The 26,287-nt window shown below is 46.3% G+C and overlaps 1 protein-coding gene across 1 annotated transcript in view; it reads right to left on the reverse strand.

The window, feature by feature from the left end:
* Nucleotides 1-4,829: 4,829 nt before the first annotated feature.
* WT1 (WT1 transcription factor) overlaps nucleotides 4,830-26,287 on the reverse strand; it is a 48,223-nt gene continuing 26,765 nt past the window's right edge. The window contains exons 5-9 of the mRNA XM_047693412.1: nucleotides 16,526-16,622; nucleotides 13,209-13,359; nucleotides 9,406-9,495; nucleotides 8,710-8,802; nucleotides 4,830-6,231 (exon numbers count right to left, since the gene is read on the reverse strand). Of these exons, the coding sequence (XP_047549368.1) occupies nucleotides 6,110-6,231; nucleotides 8,710-8,802; nucleotides 9,406-9,495; nucleotides 13,209-13,359; nucleotides 16,526-16,622 (553 nt within the window). The 3' untranslated portion in view covers nucleotides 4,830-6,109. The remainder of the gene's footprint in view (nucleotides 6,232-8,709; nucleotides 8,803-9,405; nucleotides 9,496-13,208; nucleotides 13,360-16,525; nucleotides 16,623-26,287) is intronic.

Raw genomic sequence — 26,287 nt, forward strand, 5'->3', positions numbered from 1 at the left:
CTTCCCCCATAAGATCTCCACAAACTCTGACCAAGCATCGCCGTGCCCTTCCTCCCTGGCTAGGGGAGAGGTTTGCTAGGGTTGAGGCTGGAAGGAAAGCTGTGTCCCAAATTGAGGCCAGGGACATCGGTCGTTATATTTTTAGACCTCGGAAAAATTGGTCTAAGAGGCATCTATGACAGTGTCCCTGGCCCTCTTCATTTGGATAGTAAGGACCCAATGACATCTTAGAAAAATGGAGGCTGCCTGCTGAGATGTGGGGACAGTCCTATGTACGGGACACATCCACAGGACTCCCTCTCCCCAACCATCGCCAGAAACCAACAGCTTCCTCCTCAGCCCATTCCCTTGGACGTTCAGCTCCTTGGGAAAGCAGGATGCTGCTTTTTAAAAGTACTCATTGACCTTGAACTTTTAAATGTGTTTCTCAATTTTCCCCTTTTATCATTGTCCGGCTCACATTATGCTATGTCATTTCTTAAGTTCCGGTATTTAATATAAAATACTGAATGAAAACATATTTTACAAAAGAGCTCTGCAACTGGAGATGTGGAGAGAGACCACCACGCCGATCAAGCATATCCTTTCTCCCTTTCTCCCCGCACCGGACAAACGTTCCCAGTATCCGAACGAACAAGTGGGCAAGGCATTGGGGTTGCTCCTCAGGTTTGTGGGGCCAACGGGTGTGGGGACGGGAGGATAAACAGGGTACAAGGAAGGGGCTAAGAGTCAAAGAGAATCTCAACTGTGCCATGTACACGCCGGTTATATAAGCCGGTTGTGTATTACCCTGTGGGACGTACTTCTCGGAACCTGTTTCTTCATCTGTAAAATGGGAATGTTCTCAGTAGAACTCCTGGCTCCATCCACACACACAGGTCCAATAAATGGCCCCTGTTATGATCATTTGCCTGTTGGCACTTGAGCACCTCGACGTGGGAGAGCCCTGGGTGTGTGTTCACAGTGCTGGCGCCGGTTCACGTGGGGGTCAGGCCCTGTCAGACAGAAGCCCCCTCTTCCTGTCAGACCTCCCTGACATCCACACTTCATCCCTCATCCGTCTCATCCTTCTTGCCAGAGCTATCTGTCTCCCTCTTCCCATCCCTCCTTCCCCCTTTCTCCGGAGTCCAGCTGTCTCCTCAGTGGCCCTCAGAATCCTTGCCGTGTCAGGCAATCCTTCTTACCCGGTGTCAACATCCCCAAAGCCCCTGGGACGCCGCGAGGGGAAAAGCTGCTTTTTTCGACCAACCCACCCTGCGCATTTATCTCGGCCCCATCTCCCCCGGCCCAGCCTTCAGTCCTCCCCTGCCCCATAAAAATATCTTGTTATCTCTTCAGCTCGCATGTGCTGATTTGGTCTGCCTCCGCTGCTTACATCTGTGATCTGTCTGAGGCGTCCCCTCATACCCGGCTGGCTTTCAGTCTGGGACTAAAGGCAGGGAGTCTCCAGAGTCCTGGGTCTTGAGTTTGCTCTCCTCTGTCTCTGAAAACCGGCCTTATTCAGGACTTGAGTAGACAGAGCTGTCTGCTGACTGGGCTGGAAACCCACCGGCCCCTTCCTCTGCTGTCTGGCTCTCTCCTTCCTTTTCAAGGCCAGTTCAAGAACTAACAGAATCAGGGTTTCACTTGAAAAATGGAGAAAAAAGCCCGGCACCCTCCCCTGAAGCAGCTGCTTTCTCAGTGCAAGAAACCAGACCAGGTGTGATCTTCATCATCATGAGCACTTAAACTTATTACGCTTTGCACAGATTTTAATCCCTTGACACATAACACGGTATTAGAAGCAAAGACCTAAATGAAAAGGGCCAATACCTTTGAATTTTCTTAGGGATCTGTCTTCCTTCCTGTGGAAGCTTGCTTTCCCTTACTGTTGTAAGCATTTACCTGTGAGAAATTCTTAGTAGCCACTCAGCCAGCAGTGAGGCTTTGAAGAAAAATGCCCCCAGGTGAGAGCCACTGTTCTACACACACACACACACACACACACACACAATCTCTCCCGGACACACCTGTTGGTCAAAGACCAGAAGTGCAAACACTTGGCAGGGAGGAGAGGGTTCTAGAAGCCACTGCTTTTGCCCACTGGCACCCAAGGCGCCAAGCAAGTGGCTCTCGGTAGGAGCAGGACATGGGGAATTCCTGCCTGTCAGCAAGGCCGCCGGCTCACGGGGAGTCAGTTCTCTCCAAAGCCACAGAATTCCAGGTTGTGGGTGTCAGGGAGGTTGAGGGCTGCTTTGGCGATGTGGACCATGGAAGGCATAAGGGCTGGATACGTAGCACACTTCCCCTCGCCCAGGGAGGCCTCCCTGCTTGTGGTGGTCACCAACGGAGGATGGGGAGACCTGGTTGGAAACCAGAACTCCCCGTGGGTTCTCCCGGATCCACCGGGGTAACACCTGTAGCATAAGTGTCCCTACCCACAGCTCCACAGGCCACTGCAGCACAGCCTCGGGGCCATCTTCCCTGGCTGCTCCCTCTCTGGGCTAGACAGGTTCAGTGTGGCCCCAGGACTGTCAAGAGCAAATCTCATCAGTCACCTTTCAGCAAGCATTTATTGAGTCCACTCTCTAGGTCCTTGCTATGGAAAGGGCAGTTTATGGCCCAGCTGGGAGCTTGTAAGAAATGCAGACTCTCAGGCCCTGCCCCAGTGCTTCCAAAGCTGAGTACGCCCCTTGGCAATCCCGCACGTGATGCCCATGGTCACTGAAGGTTGAGAAGGCCTTTCTCTAAGTAACCCAGGAGAGGCAGATCCGCTCCTATCCAGCGGCTCATGGTCCAGCTGGGAAGACCGTGTTCACAGATCTGAAACAGTGGAGGGAGTGCGAGTCTATGTCACTGAGCCTGATTGGTGGGTACAGGACACCAAGACCAAGTCCTGCCTCAGCTTCTCGTTTGTAAAGTGGCAATGACACTTGACTCGTTGACCTCGCAGATCATCCTAGATGGGAAAGCGCTACACCCACCGAAGTTACAATTTATTGTTACAGACTTAGAATGCAACACAAGTTCAGACATGAGGGGGCTATAGAAGACTGCGACAGTCTGAGTAATCCAGCAAAGGAGAAGGAGGCTTTCAAAGACATTGAACCATATACTGAACTAGACGCTCTAGTCAAGCAGGAGGGGAAAACGCACATTTTGACCCACGAACCAAACACAACCTCACTGGAGGTACAGAGAGCTCCCCCCGACCAACTTGCCCCGACTTTCACCCTGATGATCGACTGAGGCTCAGCTCCGTAAGTCTCAGAGGCACACACTCACTGCCACCCAGCGCCTCACAGAAGACACAGAGCGAGCAGATGTCGTCTCTGTGCGGGTGTCGGCAAGAGCCGTCTTGCTGCAAACCTCACCTCTGCGTGGGGGTATAGGAAAATGGATTTGTCTTTTTTTTTTTTTTTTAAGATTATTTATTTATTTATTTGACGGACAGAGATCACAAGCAGGCTCCCCACTGAACAGAGAGCCCAATGCGGGGCTTGATCCCAGGACCCTGAGATCATGACCCGAGCCGAAGGCAGAGGCTTTAACCTACTGAGCCACCCAGACACCCTGGATTTGTCATTTTGCAGGGCTGACCAACGAAGATGGCTCGACAATGCCAGGAAACATACACAGGGCAGAGCTAAAGGAAATTAGCAGGTGAGTTCTTAGCTAATTAGTTTCCTAGGTAATGCTTCTTAAGCCTTTGCTTTGTCCTAGATCTTTTCTTTTCTCTTCTCTTTTCATTCCCTTCCCTTCCTTTTTCTTCCTTCTTCTCTTTCTTTTTTAAATTTAATCTTCACAATAATCCTATCAAGCAGGGGAATCTTTTGTTCCTACCTTGCAGAAGAGGAAACTAGGGATTTAGGATTTGAACCCAGGTTGGTCAGTGACCTTAGCTGTCGCCTGTTAAACCGCTAAGGCAGTGTGAGAATCTCTGGTCTTCCTCCTGCGGTTGAGACAATGCGGCTTTGCTGTCGTTGTGAGACCTGGCTCGCTCTGACTTGCTGACGTTGGCCATGCTTGTCCTGAGCTTCTCCAGAGAAATGCTGTCTTCTGGCAGGAAAAGATAAAACTGGCTGATACAAATGAGTCACCATACTAGCTATAATTAACAATGATGCAAGAGCCAGATGCAAACGAAGAGGGAGCCTCAGGACCTGACTTTTAGACGCCTCAAACTCTTAGCTGCTGGAGAGTCTCCATGGCAGAGCAGCCGTCTGCTCTGGGTACGCTATGGAGGAAGACGTGAAACCTGGGCGCAGGCGCATTCCAAGCTACTGGAGCTGGGAAGGGCACCACCAAGTCAACCTCCTTATTTACAGCTCAGAGACCATACACCAGAACCAGAAAAAGAGTTTATAGATTATACATAATGTATACCTTTGCATTTACACTCGGCTGCCCTGGAAAGTCTAAGCACTTTTCCACCTGCCGAGCTGATTTCTAACAACCACAGACGGCAACTCAGTTGTGCTAGGTGTTCAAGGTGTTCAGCCTCTGGCCTCCCAACTGCCGTATGTACCTGTGAACTTTCCAGACAAAGCCCAGTCATCATTAGCATCCCTAGTCTCATTTGCTGACCTGGAATCTTGTATCGCTTGTTAGGGATACAAGGATAGCCTGATTAAATTCACCAAGCCCTCCATAAAGGCATCTGACCACAGCGTAAGCACCATCACCTGGGGAGGCTGGCTGCTTCCAGGATGGATAACTGCTTCCTGGGGTTCGACAGAGAGAAACAGAGAGTAGCCAGGATGTGGATAGACTACACTAGTGACCTTTGATGTCCCATAGCATCTTCTTACCTGTTTAAGACAGTCTCAACCCTTCTTAAGATTTGAACACAATGCAGCTGATACAATCTTGCCACTTTCCTTTTGAAGAGACTTTAATTGAGAGTGAAGTGAAAAATGCAGGTTACATTTTTAGTGTTATCATTGATATGTTGTAAGATCAACACCAAAACAGTGATGCATCTAACATTTACACATTTCCTAAGTTTAGTTGTCAAAGAGCAAATCATGATCAGATATATACATTTACACAATAATTTCAAGCAACAGTAAATAATAAACACCCTCCTTTAGCACACATGCACACACACGCACACACACTCAACCACCTTTAAACAATGGATTTCCTCACACTAGTAAGTCTCATCTTGCCACATACACTGTTAGACTCAAAGTTACTTAAAACAGTCTTATAAGTGGGGATGCTGGACCAGCCCAATTTTCTAGAATCACTTTAATTTTTACAACTTGAAGCCACATACCCAACATGGTCTGTACATTCTAAGGACACCCCAGATGATAAAAATGAATTCCACTTCCTTTGTGTGAGGAGAGATGTACATCTCTGAAGAGGAATGTGATTACAACTCCAAAAAGTCAAAAATAAACCCCAAATCTCAGATCTCCAAGCACAGCTTCTTAACAGCATTGTGCTAACGTTAACATTGAATTAGCTCAACGGGAAGATTCTTTTTGATTTCTCTACAGAGGTATTGGTTAGTTCTGATTCTTTCTTAGGCTGCTTGAAACACACATGTCTCTTAAGGGGCCTGGGAGCAGTACATTGCGCTGTCCAGGTTAGCGGCCTGCCTAGCCTCCGAAATGTCAGACGGGGCTCAGCCCCGGTGCCTTGCTCTCTGATTTATTTCTGGCTGTTAGTAAGTGGAAACCATGACAAAGTTTACATTAGCAGACACATACACATGCCCCATCCTGTAAATATTCTATGATGGAAAATGGTACAATGACTCCATTCCTAGTGAAAAGGAGCGTAAAAGGAGAAGAGGGGGCGGGGGGGACATTACCAACAATGGCTCTTCTCCCAGTGGAAAACCCAGACCAAATGGCGGAGATGGGCTTTGAACTAACTGGACCTTGTCAGCCACTTCTCCAGGGTCTCTGGAAAAGCAAGCCAAGCAGAGCCCAGCGGCCTGGGGCAAACCTGGCAGGATCCAGCAGCACAGCCATCTTGTCTTGGAAGCTGGTTGAAGAAGACCACCGGCCATTTCCTTCTTAGAGAGGTGAGTGAGGAGGAATTTTAAAGTCAGATTTGAAAGGAGTTCACACAACGTCCTGCCTGGGACACAGACATGTCCCCTGGTCAGACCCCCTCAAAGCGCCAGCTGGAGTTTGGTCATGTTTCTCTGGTGCATGTTGTGATGGCGGACTAATTCGTCTGAGCGGGCAAACTTTTTCTGACAGCTGGGCCACCGACAGCTGAAGGGCTTTTCACCTGTTGACATAATTGCCGGTTAGAGACACTTGCGGCAGAGAGACTGGGCACAAGTTCAACTCTCAAAGGTCTGAGTTAAATCATCCCAAGGCACTCACCCCCCATCAACACCACCCCCCGCCAGTTCTTTCCCTAGGCTAACAAATCAGGCTCATTTCATGGGCAGCCTTGGAATGGTAGCACCTCTGGACCCTTCAGGATTAAATGACTGTAGAAAGTATGAAATATTATTAAGTCAGAGGACTGGGGAAATGACAGGAAAGGAAAGAGTCTAGTTAATCAAAATGGGCAATTCATATGTAATCGAGGGGAAAACATTTGTTTCAACCTTTGCTCTTAGACCGTTTTGTGAATTGCATAGATGTTTCCCCTCCACTGTCTTCCCAGGGAATCCAGCTTCACTGGGCTGCAGAAGCTCAGGTTCATGACCCTGAGTATTACTGACTGATCGCCCTCCTGTAGTAGAGCTGGGACTGTAGCTTACATATCTCTGTCTGTGTCGATATTCTGGATGGGCTGCGTATTTTAAAATAAGTCGCTGATACCACTTGGCAGGGTATTTGCTTCCTTTACCTTCAAGTGTTCCTCAGAGCATAATCCCTGTTCTAGTCGAGGCGTAGTTTTAAGATTTTTAATGAGCTTATCAAAAGATCGAGACCTCCCCACCTAAGGAGTTCTCAGAAGTTCCTTCCAAGCCTCATTCTGGAGAGGAAGGATAATCAGCATTTATGAAATGCCTAATATATGCCAGCCTTGTGCTGGGTATCTTCTGTATACTTTATTTCACGTATCCCTTACAACCGCTCTGCAAGACAAGCATTAGGATGCCCACTCTGGAGCTGAGGCTAGACCACTAGCAAGGGCAGACCCAAGCAGGACTTTAATCCCCGGGCCTGTCTGTTCCTAAGCCCATGGGCTTGGCAGGATGCCCCCTCCCGGGCCTGGCCCTAATGGAGATAGAGCTGTGTGTGTCATTTTCCCAAGTAAAAATGCCTCAGGAGCCAATCTCTGTCTAACCAAGGAGAACTTCCCAGGATATCGTTGGTCCCACTTTGGCTCCTCTGAGAACTACTGGTTGGCACAAGCAGGGAACAATGTCCCAGGGGAGGCACTGCCTCAGGGTCAGAACTAGGGGCTGATCAAAATAGGGTAAAACAGTCTGCCAGTGGCGCGGGTCATTTTGCACATATGCCTATAGACACAGGGTTAGAGGAGGAGGGGGCTGGGATATAAGGGATGATAATTTTCTCACCAAATTATGAGCTCAGGACTAAGAAAAAGAAGAAACACGAGAGGCACCTGAGAAGAGCAAAAGAGAGGCCTGTCCCATCAACTCTGGGGCGGGCACAGGTTTATAAATGCAGCCTATTGGGGCTGAGAATCTGCCACTGCGTGGGGGCTCACAACCTCATGTTTTCCTTCATCTCCCACTCACTATTCCTCTGCTCTTTCTGATCTGAACCTTGGCTATCCATCCCAACCTCCAGCCACGCTGTCAAAGGTCATGTTCTAATGGGCAAAGCCCAACCCTTTCTCTCGTTGGTCTTCACTCTCCTCAGTCTCTCAACGGCACTCAGCTTTGCTGACCTTGGCTCTCTTCCTGATTTCTACCCTCCCTGGGCTGTGAGACGAACCTACGCTCTTTCTCCAAAAAAGAAAGCCATGGGACGTGGTGGGCTGGGAGCAGAAGGAATTGGGATTGCTACTTACTAGCTTTGGGACTGTAGACAAGTCATTTCATCACTACGGGCCTCAGTCTCCTCATCTGAAAAATGGGGATAAAACATGCCTACCCTCCTCTTCTTACAAGGATGTTGCAAAGATACAGCGAGATAACCCTAAGCCTTGACCCTCCTTCGAAAGCTAGAAAATACACAGCAAAGGTGGTGCTATTTTCATTAGGAATCACACCAAGCTTGTAGAAAAGCAAAAAGTTTCAGCGACCAGTGAATAAATGCCCTGTTCCCCTCTCTACACTAGTAGAGAGGGAATAATATCCACATGCTGATATGAGTGTGGCAGAAACCATGTCTGCTCCTGGGACATTAACTTTTAGCCCAGCAAGGACTCAGGCCTCTGAAAATAGCGTCATGAAATGTGAGCTCTCCAGAGAGTAAATATTTGGCTTGCAAGAATTTCTGCTGTTTTTCTGTAAAGTTGATGATCTTATCAAATGGAGTGACACCGTGTAATGCAGCAAACTGGGAACAGTGGGGACCTAGCTCCTCTCCTCCTTTCTTTCTGGACACACAGTAAAGGAGTGTTCTTTGCATTTCCCCCTTCTGCTCTGTAGTTCCCAGCCCCATCCCTTCTGAAACAATGTTATTAAAGAGAACCCTGCACTGTTCTTTCTCTTGCTACACCTGCTCAGAACTTCTACACTCATCTTTTCCCATCTCTCCCAATACAAACAACTTCTTTCAACAGTATTTTTAAAAAAAAATAATGAAAAATAAATGTGAAGAAAAGTTTACGCACTTGTTTTACCTGTATGAGTCCTGGTGTGGGTCTTCAGGTGGTCAGACCGGGAGAACTTTCGCTGACAAGTTTTACACTGGAATGGTTTCACACCTAAATGGACAGAGAAGGTCTAGCCGCAGCCCTAACAATGTGGGAGCATAAGGAGGCCCCCGGGGCCAGCTTCCTGGAGGTGGCCGGAGGAGACGGGCCTTTCCAGCCCCCTGTGATGATGTCTGCATCTCTTTCAGATGTCCCCTGCACCCCAGGCCTGGCATGGACCACCTGATTCTGTACAGTAATCCCTGAAGACCTGCTTCTGTCTGGGGAGCAGCTAACCCTTAACCACAAACGTCCAGCATCCCACTAGAGTCTCGGCTGTGTCCAAGACTGAAAAAGTGAATCACACACTACAAATTGATCGTGCTCTCCACCACCCTGTTGTTCACTGCTACTCAGCGTATCATCAGGAAATGGCTAGTGGGAGCCCACTGTTCTGTGGTCTGCAGGAGAAATGTGGGATATTTCATTGTCTTTTTTTTTTTCCTTCTTAAGAAAAGGAAAATCTCCAGCAGTGGGGGAGGGGGGCGTAATTATTGGGGAAAGCTAAGCAAATGGCTAACCCTCTCACATCCATATTCAACAATAAAGAGAATCACAAAGTCAACTGCAACCCAAGAGAACATACTGCTAGCAACGAGAAGGGAGCCTACAAACCTGTGTGTCTCCTTTGGTGTCTTTTGAGCTGGTCTGAACGAGAAAACCTGCGTTCACAGTCCTTGAAGTCACACTGGTATGGTTTCTCACCTTGGGGAAGACACATAATCCATTTGAAAATGCTGCTGGAAATGGGGATCTCATGAAAGGCAACCTCTCCTGCTGGGACTGAGGGATCCCCAAGAGCCTAAGGCACTCTGGTAGACTGCGGTAGGGTGCTGCTATGTGAGGTTCAAGGCCTTCCTGCACACGGGGTCCTGGACAGTGAGTGGAGAGTGAGGGATGAGTTGAATGAGGATAGGTCCCTCATCTCTGAGTTGTAAGTGGACGGGAGCTCAGGTTCTGATGTCAGACACTAGGGTCCCAACCAGCTCTGCCACTTCAAGCTCTGGGTGAAGAGCCATTTGCTTATTGAGAAAGGGGGCTACTAGTCTCACAGCTTTGAAGGATTCATGAATAGCTTGAGCCAGGCCAGCCACATAAAGGGCTTCTTTGCCCAGTGCCAAGCACACAGGCACTGCTCAAGAAATACTTGTAGAGAATCTTTAGAAAAATAATAAACCAAAGACGTCTTAACTCTTCAACTGAGTTGGAGGCAAAATTCTGGAATGGGTATGCCTTGGAGCTGGCCCCAGGTAATAAATGTTTTATGTTTTATGGTCTGAAGATTGGTGTTCTCTGCTACTGACTTCTCATTCCTGGATCAAGCCTAAACAGCTCCATGCTTGTGAGACACTCAAGTGAAACCAGGAACCGAAGTATCTAGAAAGGCTTCGGTATTCCTTTATCCAAGAGAAGTCAGTAGTGGGATTGCACAAACTTCTGCCTCTGAAGGGAGAAGCCCCACCCCTGTCCTTGCTAGAGAAAGTTCAGCCAAATACTGGGAACAAAGCTCCATGAGTGCACTGAGTGAACTTGGGCCTGCCCACCTTCTTATGAGAATTCTGAGTCACCAGTGTTCTGGGATGGAGAGCAAGCCATCCCAGGACCAGCTGTTCTTTCTGTTAAAAGGCATTCCCGAGTTGCCTGTCTGGCCTCATATCCTCTGTTCCCCTGATTAATCTCTATTCCTGCTATACCAGAGCTCACCATTCCCTAAATCTGCCTTGCACTTTGCTTACACCAAATGCCCTTTGTCCTTATCTCCACATTTCTCCCTGTCACCAAGTCTATGGTACGTCCCTTGCCAATGCCACCTGCTTCCTCTGTGATGCCTTCTTGGAAATTTCATGATCAGTTTGAAAGCCCTTCATTCCCTCGGTACAGAACATATTACAGAACATCTAACTTGGTAGACTGGGTCCGTGGCTATCTTCCTTCAGGGGCTGGAAAATCCTGGGGGCAGGAAACTTTCCTTCACTTCGTATTTATATCTGGCCCAGTGCCTTATACTTCAACAACCGTACTCAGTCTACTTTCTTTTTGGTGCCTTTCTGCTTCTGCTCCTTCTTTGCTTCCTCTTCCGCACCCTACTGACCCTTTGATAGTAAGCCCAAGCCCTTCCTCCTTCTGGATGACTTTGGCTCAAATCAGCAAATCTTCTCAGCTAACTCCAGCCTCTGGTTTAGCACATTGTCACATACTCTCTTAGTCCCTTTTCATACATGAATCCTAGCTGCAAAACAGACTATCACCTCTTTGAGAAGGGGGTTTATGACTTGCAGTGAAAAGGCACAAGTGTAGATTCTGCTTCCACTATATTTTACCCACATGATAACTGGTCAGTGTGTGGGGATTAAATGAAAGAATGCATGTAGAGAGTCTGGCACATAAAAAATATTTGATATAAAAGTACTTAATACAACAGTCTTATTACTGTCATGTGTAGATAAGAAAAGCTTGCATTCTTCCAAGAAAAGGACTCCAGAACTGTTAAATACAGACTGCTCTCCTTGTCTTCTGCAAAGAGGAGCTTCTTAAAGCCATCAGAGGGTGTGGGGGTCATGGTTACCTTGCCCACTGCTTCCCCCTCACACACACATCTCCCCCTCCCTGCTTTTCTAAGTGTCTCTTCCCCAGTCAAGGTCTCTACAACCATATTGCCTCCAGTGTATTCCCTTGCATTTCTCTAGCCACAATTTTTCTTTATCATTTTCTTAATAGACTTCACAAATGCTTTTCAAACGATCTCATTTGGTAAACATGTAAAAATATAACAGGCCCCCCGTTCTCTCATCTTTAGCCTTGGAGACTGTGGTCTACTGAGTGCAGACTCAGGTTTGTTCTAGAACTGCGTCCTCCAGACACAACTTAGCAAAATCCAATGATCCAAAGAGATCTGAATACAGCTCGTCTCTTCTTCAGCTTCCCCAGAGCAAAATAAGCAGCAATAACAAAATAGTAAGGGTAACTGTAACAATAAAACTGTCCTTCCAGGTATGGGAAAAAACAGTGCCAGCTCCCCTGTAGGAAAGCCTGGCTTCTCACTGCTTCTCACTCAGTCTTCCCTGCAGTGGTAGCCCAACCACACTCCCGTCCAGTGCCCACAAGGAAAAGAGCAAACTTTTGTGAAATGGCTGCTCACACTCAAGGTAGCCAACGACTAGATGAGGCCAATTCTCTATCCCAGAGGAAGTTAAGATCCCTTAGCCTGTGGGAAAATCCTATTTTCCTTAACACATCACCAAAAATCTTTTTTTTTTTTTTTTTAAGATTGAAAACAAAAATTAAACCTCCAAATCCATTTTCCCATTCCTATCTGGTCGGTTGTTACTAACCCAAACAGTTCAGTTTTGCTTTGGACCATCTCTCTTTAAGTCTTACTGACCTTGCTCATCAATCTCTCAAAACTGTCTGATTACCAAACTCCTGGAATAGGTCCTTTCTCTTTAGAGATGCTAATAGTATTCTAATAGTTACACTATTGTTTATTCAGACCTATTGACATACAGACTATACTAGGTGCTTCATAGTTAATGCCTTGCATTTAATTTGATTTTAAAAGTTAATCTAGGGGCACCTGGGTGGCTCAGTTGATCGAAACCTCTGCCTTCAGCTTGGGTCATGATCCCAGGGTCCTGGGATGGAGCCCCACATCGGGCTCTCTGCTTGGCAGGCAGTCTGCTTCCTCCTCTCTCTCTGCCTGCCTCTCTGCCTACTTGTGATCTCTGTCTGTCAATTAAATAAATAAAATCTTTTAAAAAATAAATAAAATAAATAAATAAATAAATAAAATAAAAGTTAATCTAGACTTTGGGCACCAGGGTGCCTCAGTCAGTTAAGTGTCCAACTCTTAATTTCAGCTCAGATCATCATCTCAGGTCATGAGATTGAGCCCCACATCAGGCTCCACACTCAGTGTGGAGTCTGCTGGAGATCATCTGTCCTTCTGCCTCTGCCCCTCTCCTGCTTATTCTCTCTCTCTCTCTAAAAAAAAAAAAAAAAAGTAAATCTAGTCTTAAGACTGGAATAAGACAGGCATTACCACCTCCATTTTCCATGAGATAAAAGGAAGTCCAAAGAGAGGTTCAGTAACTTGCTCAAGGTCTCACCAGTTGGTTGTGGAGTCAGAATTCAAACACAAGTTAAGCCTCTTTAGTTCAGTGGAATTCTTTCTCCACCATTCTGCTCTGTCGTTCCTGAAGACAGTTTACTAAATTCTTTATTAAAGGATACACCATCGGGTTGGAAAATGCCCCTGGCAGCTTTTTTAATCTTCTTGGCCAGATCTTCCAAAGCACTGCCTACTGCCAATCCAAGAAATTTCCGGCGTCCTTAGCGGTGGGACAGCCAAGAGCAGGAGCTCTTGAATCCCCCTTGCCCACCGGCCACTGGAAATGAGGCTGGACAGGGGACACACTTACCAGTGTGCTTCCGGCTGTGCATCTGTAAGTGAGACAGCTTAAAATATCTCTTATTGCAGCCTGGGTAAGCACACATGAAGGGGCGTTTCTCACTGGTCTCAGATGCCGACCGGACAAGAGTTGGGGCAACTCCAGGCACACGTCGCACATCCTGCGAGCAGAGGACGAGAGAAATGGAGGCTTTAAGCCACATGTGAACATTCATGTCAGTCCTGGTGGAAGTGAGCTTTAGAATATACCCAAAGACAGGATGACGGTTATAAAGATTTTATTTATTTGACAGAGAGAGATCACAAGTAGATGGAGAGGCAGGCAGAGAGAGAGAGAGAGGGAAGCAGGCATCCTGCTGAGCAGAGAGCCCGATGTGGAACTCGATCTCAGGACCCTGAGATCATGACCTGAGCCGAAGGCAGCGGCTTAATCCACTGAGCCACCCAGGCGCCCCAGGATGATGGTTATAAGATGTAAAACTGCTCCCATCCATACTCCAGATGCCCACAGCAGACATCACTAATGGACGACAGATCAGACCATGTTACAGTGCAGCACGCCAACATCACTACTACGAATCAACCAGAACTGGTACTTCTTTGAGGTCTTTTTGGGGTTGCTGATCCAGAGGATCTGGAAAAGAAATGCTGGTGACTGCAAGAGTTCCCCATCCATCCTGTCTCTCAGCTTCACCACTGGAGACAGTGAGGTCTAGAAGTCCAACGTCCCAGAATCTATTTCCTCCCGCTTGGACACACAGCCACACGACTTCAGGCCCAGTCTGCAATGTGTGGGGAAGTCCTTATTAGAGAAAAATATGGGATACTGAATGAACCCCAAACTGACCAGACTTTCCATGTAGGAGTAAATGACAAGGAAGGAAGAGGCCCCTGAGAGCTGGGGGCTCTCTCTGTGAAGGGCTGAACCACCAGAGGCCAATGATATAGGCAGAGTAATCGCTCAATAGTAACACCAGAAAACACTGTGTCTGTCTTCTGGGCACTTTCCATGTCCTTCACTGTTGATTCCCTTTACCTTGAGGGAGTGGGTATGTGTCAGTTATCCATGACAAGGTGCTAAGGGGACACAGAGAGACAAATTCTCCTTCCTGCTCTCAGGATCAATGACTCATAGATGGGGGAAGTGGGAGTGTCCCAACGGCCACTGAATCTTCTTCATTCTCTTTCAGATGTGCAAATCAAGACCAAAGAGCACATCCGTGTTTTGTGTTAAGACCCAGAACTACCTCTGAGCCTAACCCATTCCCTGATCTGTGCACCTTCCACACCACACTTACATTCTAGATCCTACTTCGCATTGCCTTGCCCTTTGAGATTTTCTTTTTTGAAGGAAAGTACTATGGTGACACACAAATTTGCTGTTGATAGGCCACAGTGTCTCGAGGCAAATGGTGGTGTAAATTTAAATGACGAGCCAGCTGTGTTTGACTGTCAAACTCTAGGAGAAAACGAGTCAGTAGTGAATCAACACCTGTGAGGTCTGGAGTCTATCCGCAGCCATGATAGTGAGTCTGACAACCTGGGATTGGAGGACAGGAAGTTAAAAGGGGCTCTCTTCATTTCCTTTGATTTAATCTAGAGGTAGCACACACAACAGCAGGATATAAAACCGTGTTGTCGATGTCAGTCAAGGATCCTGGTGGAGGATGCCGGGGGCATTTGATGGAGGGGAGACTGGGATGACTCTTCCTGTACCTCCATCAGATTTCATATTTCTATAACCCTCACCTTATTGTCATCCTTGGAAGGTTTGGGCTGAGAGAGAACACTGTTCTATCACCATGATGCTTCTGGAAACATCAATCAGAATATCTCAGAGCTACCTGCCCCATACATCACGTGGGGACCCGGCTCGCACACAACTTACTTCTCGGGTACTGACTATTCTGGTGAAAGTATCACCATGGTCACTCGTGTTAGAGTCACTGAAGCACACGTGAAAGTCACACACAGAGACTCTTGGTAACTGTGTGTGGTTCTGATCCCCAAAAGAGGCTCTGCTGAGGTGGTCTGCTGTGGACTTTTGTGAATTCTCCAAAATGTCTACCTTTTTACTTTACTTTCCTCACTCTCCTTGGAGGCCCCTCCCCCCAAACTGCTCACAGCCCTCTGTCTCCCTGAGAAGCAATGCAACATGGTGCTTAAAAACAGGGGTTCCGGAATCAGACAAGTCTCATGTTACAACCAGCTGTGTGACTGTGCACAAGTCACTCATCTTCTCTGGACTTCGGTTTCCTCATCCATAAAATGGACATAATGGTGCCCACCTGTAAAGGTGCACTGAGGATTAAATGGAAAAATAAAATACAGACATGGAAGAACCTTAAATGCATATTGCTAAGTGACAGAGGTCAGTCTGCAGAGGCTGCATCCTGTGTGATTCCAACCATACCACGTCCTGGAAAAGGCGAAACTATAGAGACAGTAAGAACATCAGTGGTTGTTGGGGGGAGGAGAGGAAGGGGGGACAGATGAATAGGTGGAACACAGGCACTGTTATTTTTAGACAGTGGAACTATTCTGTACTCTAATGCAATGGTAGAAGTAGGGCAGTACACATTTAAAAAAATCCATGGAAGCCCCCAGCACGAAAACCCAACCCTGAGGTAAACCATGGACTTCCGTTAACAATAATGTTTCAGAAAAAAAATAATGTATCAATACTGGCTCATCAAGTGTAACAAGTGTATCATACCGAGGCAAAATGTTAGTCCCAGGGAGGAGGGGGAAGAGGGAGGACAGGGGAACTCTTTGTACTTTGCACAATTTTTCCTTAAACCTGGAACAGATCTAAAAACTTGAGTTGATGAAGACAAAAAGCCCATATATAAAATTCAGCACACCTCCTGGCACATAGAAAGTGTCTAGCACCAACACAGTGTTGTTGTTATTGTCATTATTTATTGTTATTAGTAGAACACCAGGCAAGAGGAGAGTCAGCTTTGGGCGCTTGACAATGCAGACCAAGTCAAGGTTCTGACTTGGAAGCCAAGCGTCTGGATCATTCATTGCAAGAGTTCCACAGCCCACCTGGGAAAGGTGAATTAAGTAGCGAAGGAGAAGGGATGGGGTTCTGCCAGAAGCATCTTGGTCCAAGTCAGGGATGTGGGTGTGGTCACAAGGACCTGTAGAGAAGGGGCTGCCCTCTCCACCCCAGTGGAAGAGGAGAGGTCCCTATCGTCAGTGTGCTCTGAGGAACAGACTTACCAGGGCCAAATGTCCATCAGCATGGAAGCGAAGGGCTATTGAGAAAGGAAAGAGGCATACAAGTCCCCATCCAGCAAGCCCCCCCTCCCAAGTTCTCACCTGAATGCCCCTGAAGACACCGTGGGTATGTATTCTGTACTGGGCACCACAGAGGATGGGCGTCGTGTGGTTGTCATTCTCATACCCTGTGCCGTGGCTACAAACACAAAGAAAGGACAACAAGGCTCAGGTAGGTCCACCGGTGCCATCTGGAAATGCTCATCTGCGGCAGAAGGAATGTTCTTAAAACGCTCACAGGACAATGACAGCTGGCTTTTGCATCCCTGCACTGGGGCTGCTCTGGAAACAGGACTCTGGGAAGGGCTGGGCCGCTCAACCATCACATCACCTCCACACAGCCCTCCCTCACCCTCAGGTTCTCATAGGCCAGCTGTTTGGGTCTACACCTCTCAGACGAGCTGGGAAAAGACCCAGGGGCAGGACTTCATTCCCAGCAAGTTGTTTACCTTCAAGCTGGCAGGACTGACAGCTCCAAATATCTCAGGAATGAGCAGATCCCTCAAGTTCCACATTGAGCGCAATGGATTTTTGTTGGCACCTCATGACTCAGTTTTTACCAGATAGCCCCAAGAAAGTGATGACACAGGAGAAATGTCACATTCTCAGAAGTGGGGATTACACATCTGCGGCCCTGCTCCACTCACCCCTACAGATCAGTTTCCCAGATCAGCTTAACTCTTCGCAGCCGACCCATGGTGTCCGTGGACACCGGGTAATCCTACCCAGCACTAGGCTGGCTAGTCGGCTAGTTGGTGCCCAGGTTCACCTTGGGCTGTGAGCAAGAGCTGAAGGCTGTGGGAGGCTGAAAAGAAGAACTTGGAAGAAGTGAAGACTCGAGAAGTATTCTCTCCTTTAGGTAAAAGCTGGTATGTGTGCTACCGTTATTTTACTTCCAAATGAGGCAGAGTAAGGATTCTTATCTACATGGGAAGCGCATTACCATTCTTTCTAGAATCAGCACAGGGAGCTTTTAGGAAATGCCTCTGTAAAAAGGTGCAGCTGCTTTGGAAAATGTCTGGCAGCTCCTCAAAAGATTAGACCTAAAGTTACAAGGTGACCCGGAAATTCTACTTCTAGGTATATTCCCCAGAGAAAGGAAAACGTGTATCAACAGATAAACTTGTATGCGTTGTTGATCAGCAGCATGATTCGTAATAGCCAAAAAGTCGAATCAACCCTAATGCCCATCAGCTGACGAATGGCTGAATGAATTAGAGTATCTTCATAAGAGGGAATATAGCAATAAAAAGGTGGGAAATACTGATACATGGTAATATGGAAAACCCTGAAAACAGGCTAAGTGAAGAAAGTCAGCCACAAAGGACACGCCTACTGTGGGATTCCGTTTAAACAAAATGTGCAGAACAGGCAAATTCTGTAGACACAGAAAGTGGGTTGGTAACGGGCTGCCTAGGACCAGGGAAGTTGGGGTGAATGGCAGAATGACTGCTGAAAATGTCCTAAAATTGTGGGAATGGTCGTACAGTTCTGTGAATATATGAGAAACCGCTGATTTGTATACTGTAAACGGGTGAGCTGTTCGGTGTGTGGAATTTATAAAGCTGCTTTACAAAATTAACTCCGGGGAATCAAGGGGTCCATGTAATGGTTTCTCCCACCCCAAGCCTCCAGGTGTAATTAACTTGCTGTCAGGGCTGAGACCTCCACCCTCAACCTCTGTTACTCTAGAGACGCCAGGGGACCCCGTGCGGGAGGCAGGTAGCTGGGCTGATCAGCCCACTCCAGCTGAGGGTGTGAGGAAAACCGGGGCCTGGCTCCACTCCCACTTCCCCAGGGGAGAAATTCCTGGAGGGGAAGGGTGTCTGCCAGGATGACTGACTTGTCCACACGTCCCACAGCCACAGCAGCTGTGGGGTTTCACATTTAATTCTGGCTCCAGGCATTTCAGAAAGAATTGCCTGTCCCCCTTGCAGAGAGCAGTGATAGCAGTGTGGGGAATCGGGTGGCAGTTCTGTTCCCTTGAACCTATTACACCGTGTCTCCACATCCTCCAGGTGATTTCTGACATATCTGGGGGTAGGGGGGAAATGTCCCAAAGAGCTAAACCGGGGTTAAACACGCAAAAGTCAGAAAGAAATGCCAAATCCAGATAACATCTGCCTCTGAACCTTAAAGTGTACTTGCCAAGAAAGGGGCCACGTCTGCTTTCCTTATGATCATGCTACAGAGACAGTGAGGACCCAAGAGCTGATGACAGTGGCCATGTGGTAGCCGACAGAGGACAGGACAATGAAGGATGCTGCCAGAACATTCTGCCTTGAAGGCTGGGAAGAGATGTGGCCTCTGCTTGGTGTAGTCCTCTGCATGGAGCCAAAACGGGACACATTTTGTAAGGCTGAGGGATTCTAAGGGACACAAAAGAAATCTGAATTATTTTAAATTCTGCTATCAAAGGGGAAGAATTCGGAACTCTTGTCCTGGCAGCTAACCACCGGATGTGTTGTTACTTGGGTTCCTGAAGGACACAGGAAATAGACTTCCCTCAAAGTACTTATCCCAGGAAAAGAAGTGCTGCCCCACTCACAGGTAATGACATGCTCTTCAGAGCCAGATGCAAGCCAACACACACAAAGGCAACCAGAAACAAGACTGTACCTGCCAAATGCGCCCCTAGCTTCTTCCACCAGGTCCATGAATAAAAACTACAGCTGGGTCCTGCCTGCTGGCTTTGGTGTCTCCAGAAGACAGACCCAGCAATGCCATTCCACACTTGGAAACCCTGCAACCCAACACTCTTCCCAGTGGGTCTGGCCAGAACCGGATACAATCCACAGACATTTCATATGGTGACCACTCTCTCTGGGTGAGTAAAGGAAAGCAGGTCAATGGTCATGGAACCATATGCTAACAGAGGGAGAAAAAAGTCATCTACTCTAACCCTCAACTGAAACTCCTGTAACTTGTCTTCAACAGCTGGACAACAAGACTGGTGGTAAGTGTTAAAGGCAGCCCATTCCATTTGGGAAGGGCTTTAATTGTGAGGACAGACCTTTCTAAGCCAACCTGAAATTGGCCTCCTCCTTTCCATCTATGTGTTTGACAGCCCTCTATGTGTATCTCCTCTGCTCTGGGGTAAACTCAGCCTCAAAGACAGAGTCCAACTTGTCACTGTCTGTATCCTCTCAGCTTGGTGACTGAAGGCACTTAGTCTATAAATGTTCCATGAGAAGGACTGAATCTAAATCCTCTTCCCATCACAGTCCTTCAGGTATGGGACCAGGTACAGAGCTGCGGTTCTCTCAGAGATTATGACATAAACTGGTGTCTGATTCCTTCCCCATCTATACCATCCTCTTCTTGATCCCCTTCCTTTGTTAAGTCTCTTTCAGCATGTGGCTTGAAATGGGTGCCAGTGCCCCTGGAAGACTGCCACTCTAAGGGAGGAGGGGAAGGAGGACCATCCATAAACACAAAAACCTTAAGAATTGTGTGAGTGACATAAATAAGTAAGACCAGAGAATATATGCCTCACTCGAAGGGATTCCACTGCAAATTTTTCAAAATCAGTATGCCGGTCAAACACAGCACAATGCATTAAGCCCACAGGCTGTCAGGGCTCAATGAACACATCCAAGCACATTACTTCTTGGCACTCAGGTCACAGTGGCCCTCCTCAGTCAAATACAATCTTCAACATCCAAGACAGCATGAACTGCAATTGAGGCACGTAGCTCCAGCCTTGAGCTTGAACACATGATTTCTTCAACTGCTATTCAAGACTACACATTTATCCTTCAAACCCCATTTTATTTCTTTTAGCAACTCACCCCAACTGTTGAAATCTTTTTTACTCAATTTGGCTTCCAAACCATTTGTTTTCCATCCCATTTCATACTGTCTCTATCTTTGAAAATCACTTTTTGTTTCCATTTTAAAAAAGAGGGTGGGGGGAGGACCTTCTTTGCTGTTGTGAGGAACTATTATATTTGTAATACACGTAACTGTTCTCTAGCATTAGGAAGTGTTAGGATTCTTGAAGTTCTCACTCTGTGGCAACCTGGGGGTAGCCATCATAGAGAATCTAGTCATTTGGATGGACAAATGTCATCAGCAGGAGTTAATCTGAGACAGAATGGCTCAGAATGATGGTGGCTGCCATTGGAACAATAGACCCAGCTATGAGCTGAGGTGGTCAAGTAAAGGCAAGCTTTTCCTCCAAGAGAATTAGCCTAAAAAAGTTCTAGTGACTATGTTGTAAATGAACCAAATAGGAGTGAAGGCAGAATTCTTAGATGTCTGGAGCCATAAAGTCTTCTAAGAAGGGCAAGGAGCTACCACCCAGTGAAGAGATTTCTGGAGGCAAAGATGCACTTTCCAAATGAAGCAATCACAAAGCTCTGGACAGTTGTGGGGCAAAAATTTGTCATGACCTAGAGACAAGGGTGTTATTATTCATGGAGCAGCTCGAGAGTGGAATGTGAATCCCACCAGACTGAGCAGTGACGAGACCCAAATCTCCCTTAGGGTAGAAAAGCTTGCGGTGGCTAGATCTACCTTCCAACCCAGATAAGGAGGAGGAAAGGACGGACCCTGCTCTTTCAGCCATGGACTGGTAATTCTATGAACCCAGTTTGCCAGATCTTTCCATTTTCCAGAAAAGTCAGAAATCAAGATTTTTTTATAGGAGATCACTTCAGCTCTAAATTCTGGCAAATGGGGCGCCTGGGTGGCTCAGTCAGTTAAGTGTCCAGCTCTTTATTTTGGCTCAGTTCATGGTCCCAGCATTGTGAGATCGAGCCCCACATCAGGCTCCTTGCTCAGCAAGGAGTCTGCTGGAGATCCTCTCCCTCTGCCAGGGAGGTGGGGAAAGGTGTGGGGAAAGGTCCCCACCCACCCCCTTAAATAATCACTCAATCAACCAATAAAAAACTCTGGCAAATAACTGAGATTTCCTAGAATCACTGTCAGGTCAAACGACATATCTCTGGCCTAAAGGCCACCAGTTTGCAACCTCAGCTTTAAAGTGTGCAAGGAAGTTTAAGCTATAAGCTAGAAAATTCCATCTTGGTTTCATTATCTCCTTGACATGGCAACAAAGTAGAAGCAGGGAAGCACCTGATTCTTTGAAAACAGTATATCAGAACTTTCAAAACCCTTGAAAGCTTAAAAAAGAAGCTGTACTTGTCCAGCAGACATGGCCAATGCCACAAGGGCAAAATCCAGAAGCACTTATCATCTACAGGTATCAATATTGAAGCTATAGGACAAATTCCAGGGTATTCATTTCCTACAGCTGCTGCAACAAATTGCTACAAACCTGATGGTTTAAAACACAAATTTATTCCCTTATAATCCTGAAGATCAGAAGTCTCAAACCAGCCTCCGTGTCCTAAAATCAAGAGGTGGGAAGGGCTGTTTTCTTCTGGAGACTGAGGGGGAAATCTCTCTCCTTGTCTTTCTCAATTTCTAGAACTTGCCTGCATGCCTTGGTGCCTTTTTCACATCATTCCAGCCTCTTGCTTCCTTCGCCACATATCCTCTGTAGTCAAATCTCCCTTGTGTCTTCTTCTAAGGGTACTTCTTACATGTAGGGTCCACCCAGATGATTCAGGATGATCTCCCCATCTCAAGATCCTTAACTTAATCAGGGGCACCTGGGTGGCTCAGTGGGTTAAAGCCTCTACCTTCAGTTCAGGTCATGATCCCCGGGGGGGGGGGGGGGGGGGGGGGGCGGGTCCTGGGATCAAGCCCCACATCGGGCTCTCTGCTCAGCAGGAAGTCTGCTTCCCTTCCTCTCTCTCTGCCTGCCTCTCTGCCCACTTGTGATCTTTGTCAAATGAATAAATAAAATCTTTAAAAAAAAAAAAAAAGATCCTTAACTTAATCACACTGCAAAGTTCCAGCAATTAGGACATAGGTGTCTTTGGGGGTTATTATTCAACCTCCCATACCAAGAGAATCAGACTTACTCAGTTTCTTGCAGATACATTTGAAAGAATTAAATTAATTTGGATCCTTTATCTCCAGATTAATCTAGTTTGAAAGAGAAACAGCACCTCCCCATCAAACCATTATAGCATCTAATGAGACTGGGTGAATAAAGCACACTGCTCAGCCCATGGTTTGCCCTCAATAAATGTTCACTAGGACTTCACAGTAAGATCTGCATTTTACAGCAAAGATTATTGAGATTTAAGAAGACACTGAGTTATCTGCCCAAAGTCAGACAGATGGCAAGTGGCAGAGATGGGGTTTGAGTCCAGGTCAGTGCAGCTCTCATCCTTCAAAACTAGCTAGACAATTCTGGTGGAATAACCCCATCCTGGGTTTACTTTTATCATCAAGACCCTTGACTAACTCCCAGCTCTTTTCTCCAGCGGTATGAATGAAATTAGGCTTGCTGGAGGTTTAAAATGTTGTGGGAATGGCTAGGATAGGAGAAGGGGAGTGATCAGGATGAACAAGTTCAAGATACTCTTCAGGACACTCCAGCTTCTGCTCTGAGGCACAACTTTCATTTTGGTGTCAGGAAAGCACAAAGCTAGCTGATGGAAACGGTCTGCTTATATGCAACAGACAACAACCAAAACTGAGCATAATTTTTACCAAAAAAAATTTCTTTCCACCTAACTGGGAAAATCACCTAAGCAGAAACAGTTATCAGTGGAGCATATACCTCATGACTTCATTCCTGGGGGTGTGTGGACTGCACATTTTCCTAAACAGCTTTAAAATACATAAAAATGTATCCTGAGAAAGTTGGCTTTTCCTAAACAGCTTTAAAATACATAAACATGTGTCCTTAGAAAGTTCACAAAAAGAGAAGAATGTCCCTCATATAGCACAAATTATGAGCCTCCTCATGCTAAAAACTTGTACACTGAGGTTTGGCTCAGAAAAAAAAAAATGTTCGAAGAGTAGCTTCTCTAGAAATGATTAATTTTGATATTCCACAGGCACAAGAAGATTAATAAAAAGGAATTGAGGTTTTACAGATGAGGAAAACCAGAGCTGCTCTGAAATCCCTTATCAACAGAAGAGGGAAAGAAAGAAAGATAGAAAGAAAGAAAGAAAAAGAGAGAGAGAGAAAGGAAGAAAGAAAGAAGAGAAAAAAGAGAGACTTTTGAAGATAATTAGTATTTGATACAAATATTCAAAAAGGGGAAACTTCTACCTGTGATTTCTCTCTCCCACCTCTAGTCCTTGGCCAGGTGGGCATCCCCCCACCCTCACCTCCATCTTCTCACCTCTGCAGAGTTAATCAGGTTGAAGAAAAGCACCTGAGAAAACGTCAAACTCTTGCATATCCAGAGACTGGAACTTACCTATCAACCCCTCTTCTCTGTCCATCCTTGATAATCGGACTATATACATGAGATGCTTAAATGCTTGATTCCTTTTGGTGGTGGCAACCTAGCATAACCACCTCCAGCTCAACATGAAAGCTATTTTCTTCCCTGCCTGAATGTGATGTGCTAAGGGCAGTATTTAAATAAAATTCTGCACAAACATCATCAGCAAGGCCATTCTCTTTTCTTCATGTAATTTCAACGTTTATAGTGGGAATAACGGGTGGTTATAAAAGCCAAAGGATTGTTCTGTTCCTGAGAATATTTAAATGATGCAGTTTCTTTTATGAATCCAGCACAGAACCTCAAACTTAAAAATGAAACAACCAAGTTAAATTTGAGTTTAAAAAACAAAAACAAAAATACAAGTAATGTCTGCAGTCCGATGGTTCATGGTATAAAATTCTTCCAGAAGCACAGTCTACAGAAAACAACCAGCTATCTGAGTCTTCCTCCTCCCCTCAGGTGTTTCATTTCAGTTCAGATCTCAAGAAAAAGATGCATATTTGACTTTTAACAAAAATCTAATCTATCTTGTGTCACTTTTAATTAAAAAGTATACTATAGTAATTCTAACTATTGTACCTTTTTTTTTTGTTAAAGGTATTGCTTATTTATTTGACAGAGAGAGATCACAAGTAGGCAGAGAGGCAGGCAGAGAGAGAGGGGGAAGCAGGCTCCCTATGGAGCAGAGAGCCTGACGTGGGGCTCCATCCCAGGACTCTGAGATCATGACCTGAGCCAAAGGCAGAGGCTTAACCCACTGGGCCACCCAGGTGCCCCACCATTGTACCTTTTAATGAACACTTTTCTCATGAACATTATTAGAAAGAAGGCTTCTCTACCAAAAAACAAAACAAAACAAAACAAAAAAAACCTTGCCATTTGCAAGGATGTGGATGGACTTAGAGGGTATTATGCTAAGCAACATAAGTCAATCAGAGAAAGACAATTATCATATAATCTCACTGATATAAGGAATTTGAGAAATAAGACAGAGGATCATGGAGGAAGGGAGGAAAAAATGAAATAAGACAAAACCGGAGAGGGAGATAAACCATAAGAAACTCTTAATCTCAGGAAACAAACTGAGGGTTGCTGGAGGGGAGGGGTTGAGAGGGATGGGGTGGCTGGGTGATGGACACTGGGGAGGGTATGTGCTGTGGTGAGTGCTGTGAATCGTGTAAGACTGCTGAATCACAGAGCTGTAGCCCTGAAACAAATAGTACTTATATGTTAATTTTAAAAAAGAAAGAAAGAAAGAAGGCTTCTCTACACCATCCTTCATTTATTTTCCCTCCAGGTCTCATACATCTTTATGGGCACCCAGCTCCAAAATCATCTGGAGGGGAAGAGAACTCATGCCACTTTTACTAACTTTGACTGTTTGTTGGTTTGTTTTTAAAGATTTTATTTATTTATTTGAGAGAGAGTGAGCAGTAGGGAGAGGGAGAGAGAATCTGAAGCAGACTCCACACTGAACACAGAGCCCAAAGTGGGGCTAATCGCACAATTGCAAGACCACAACCTGAGCTAAAACCAAGAGCCAGATAACCTAACGGACTGAGCCACCCAGCCTCCCCTAATTTTGGCTATATTAATTCTCTGTTGAGTATCTCTTGTTCTGCCCACTCCACATCCAGCCCACCTTTCTCTGCAAACATTGCCCTTTTCCTTTCCACTTTTCTGCTAATCCGGGCCTTGGACCCCAGGGGTGAGGACATACTCAGGACCTGGCCAATCAGATCACTCCACTCTCTAGCCACATGACCCAACCTGGGCCAATGAGAGCCTTCCCTGGGTCTTTTGTTGGAGAAGAAACAATAAGAAGGTATTTTCCTTGTGAGGCTATAGATGCCCAAAACCAGAGCTACTTTTGCCACAATGGAGAGAGCCTGTCTAAGACAGCTAGCACAGAAAACAGCAGGGACAAAAGGCAATGAAAGAGTATTCTAATGACATCGTCTGAGCCCTTGAATCCAGACATGGAATTTTTAAAGATAATACGTAAGTTACTAAATTAAAATTTCCCCTTTGACCTCTGCCACTTACAACCAAGGTTCTGCCCCCTGCTACAGAAAAAGTCTTGATTCATACATAATCTAGCAGTTACCTAAAAGTCATTGGATTTATTTCTTCAGCGAATTTCTCAAAACATGGTATCTATAGAGGAGTACTGGTCCCTTCAAGGTCTTACCTTCTGGAAGATGCCTGCTGGTTCCAACAACGCTATCATTAGCAAAACCTAGTTTGTATTCCTCTTTTGAAAGTTGCTTTATAGTCATGGCTCCTAGGCCTTCAGTTCTCATGCAGCCTGGTCGTTGGCTGCTGTTTAACAGGGGACACAGGCTGCGTGGTTAACAGGCTGACAGCAATGCTTGTATACATTAGCCCTTATGAGCCATCAGGCTTCCTCTCCACTTGAAACACTGCACAAACCACCTCCGACTGACATTTTCCCTCTTATTTAACACTCAGAGCAGAGCTAAGA

This window comes from Lutra lutra, chromosome 10 (assembly GCF_902655055.1).
Source record: "Lutra lutra chromosome 10, mLutLut1.2, whole genome shotgun sequence".
Taxonomy (NCBI): domain Eukaryota; kingdom Metazoa; phylum Chordata; class Mammalia; order Carnivora; family Mustelidae; genus Lutra; species Lutra lutra.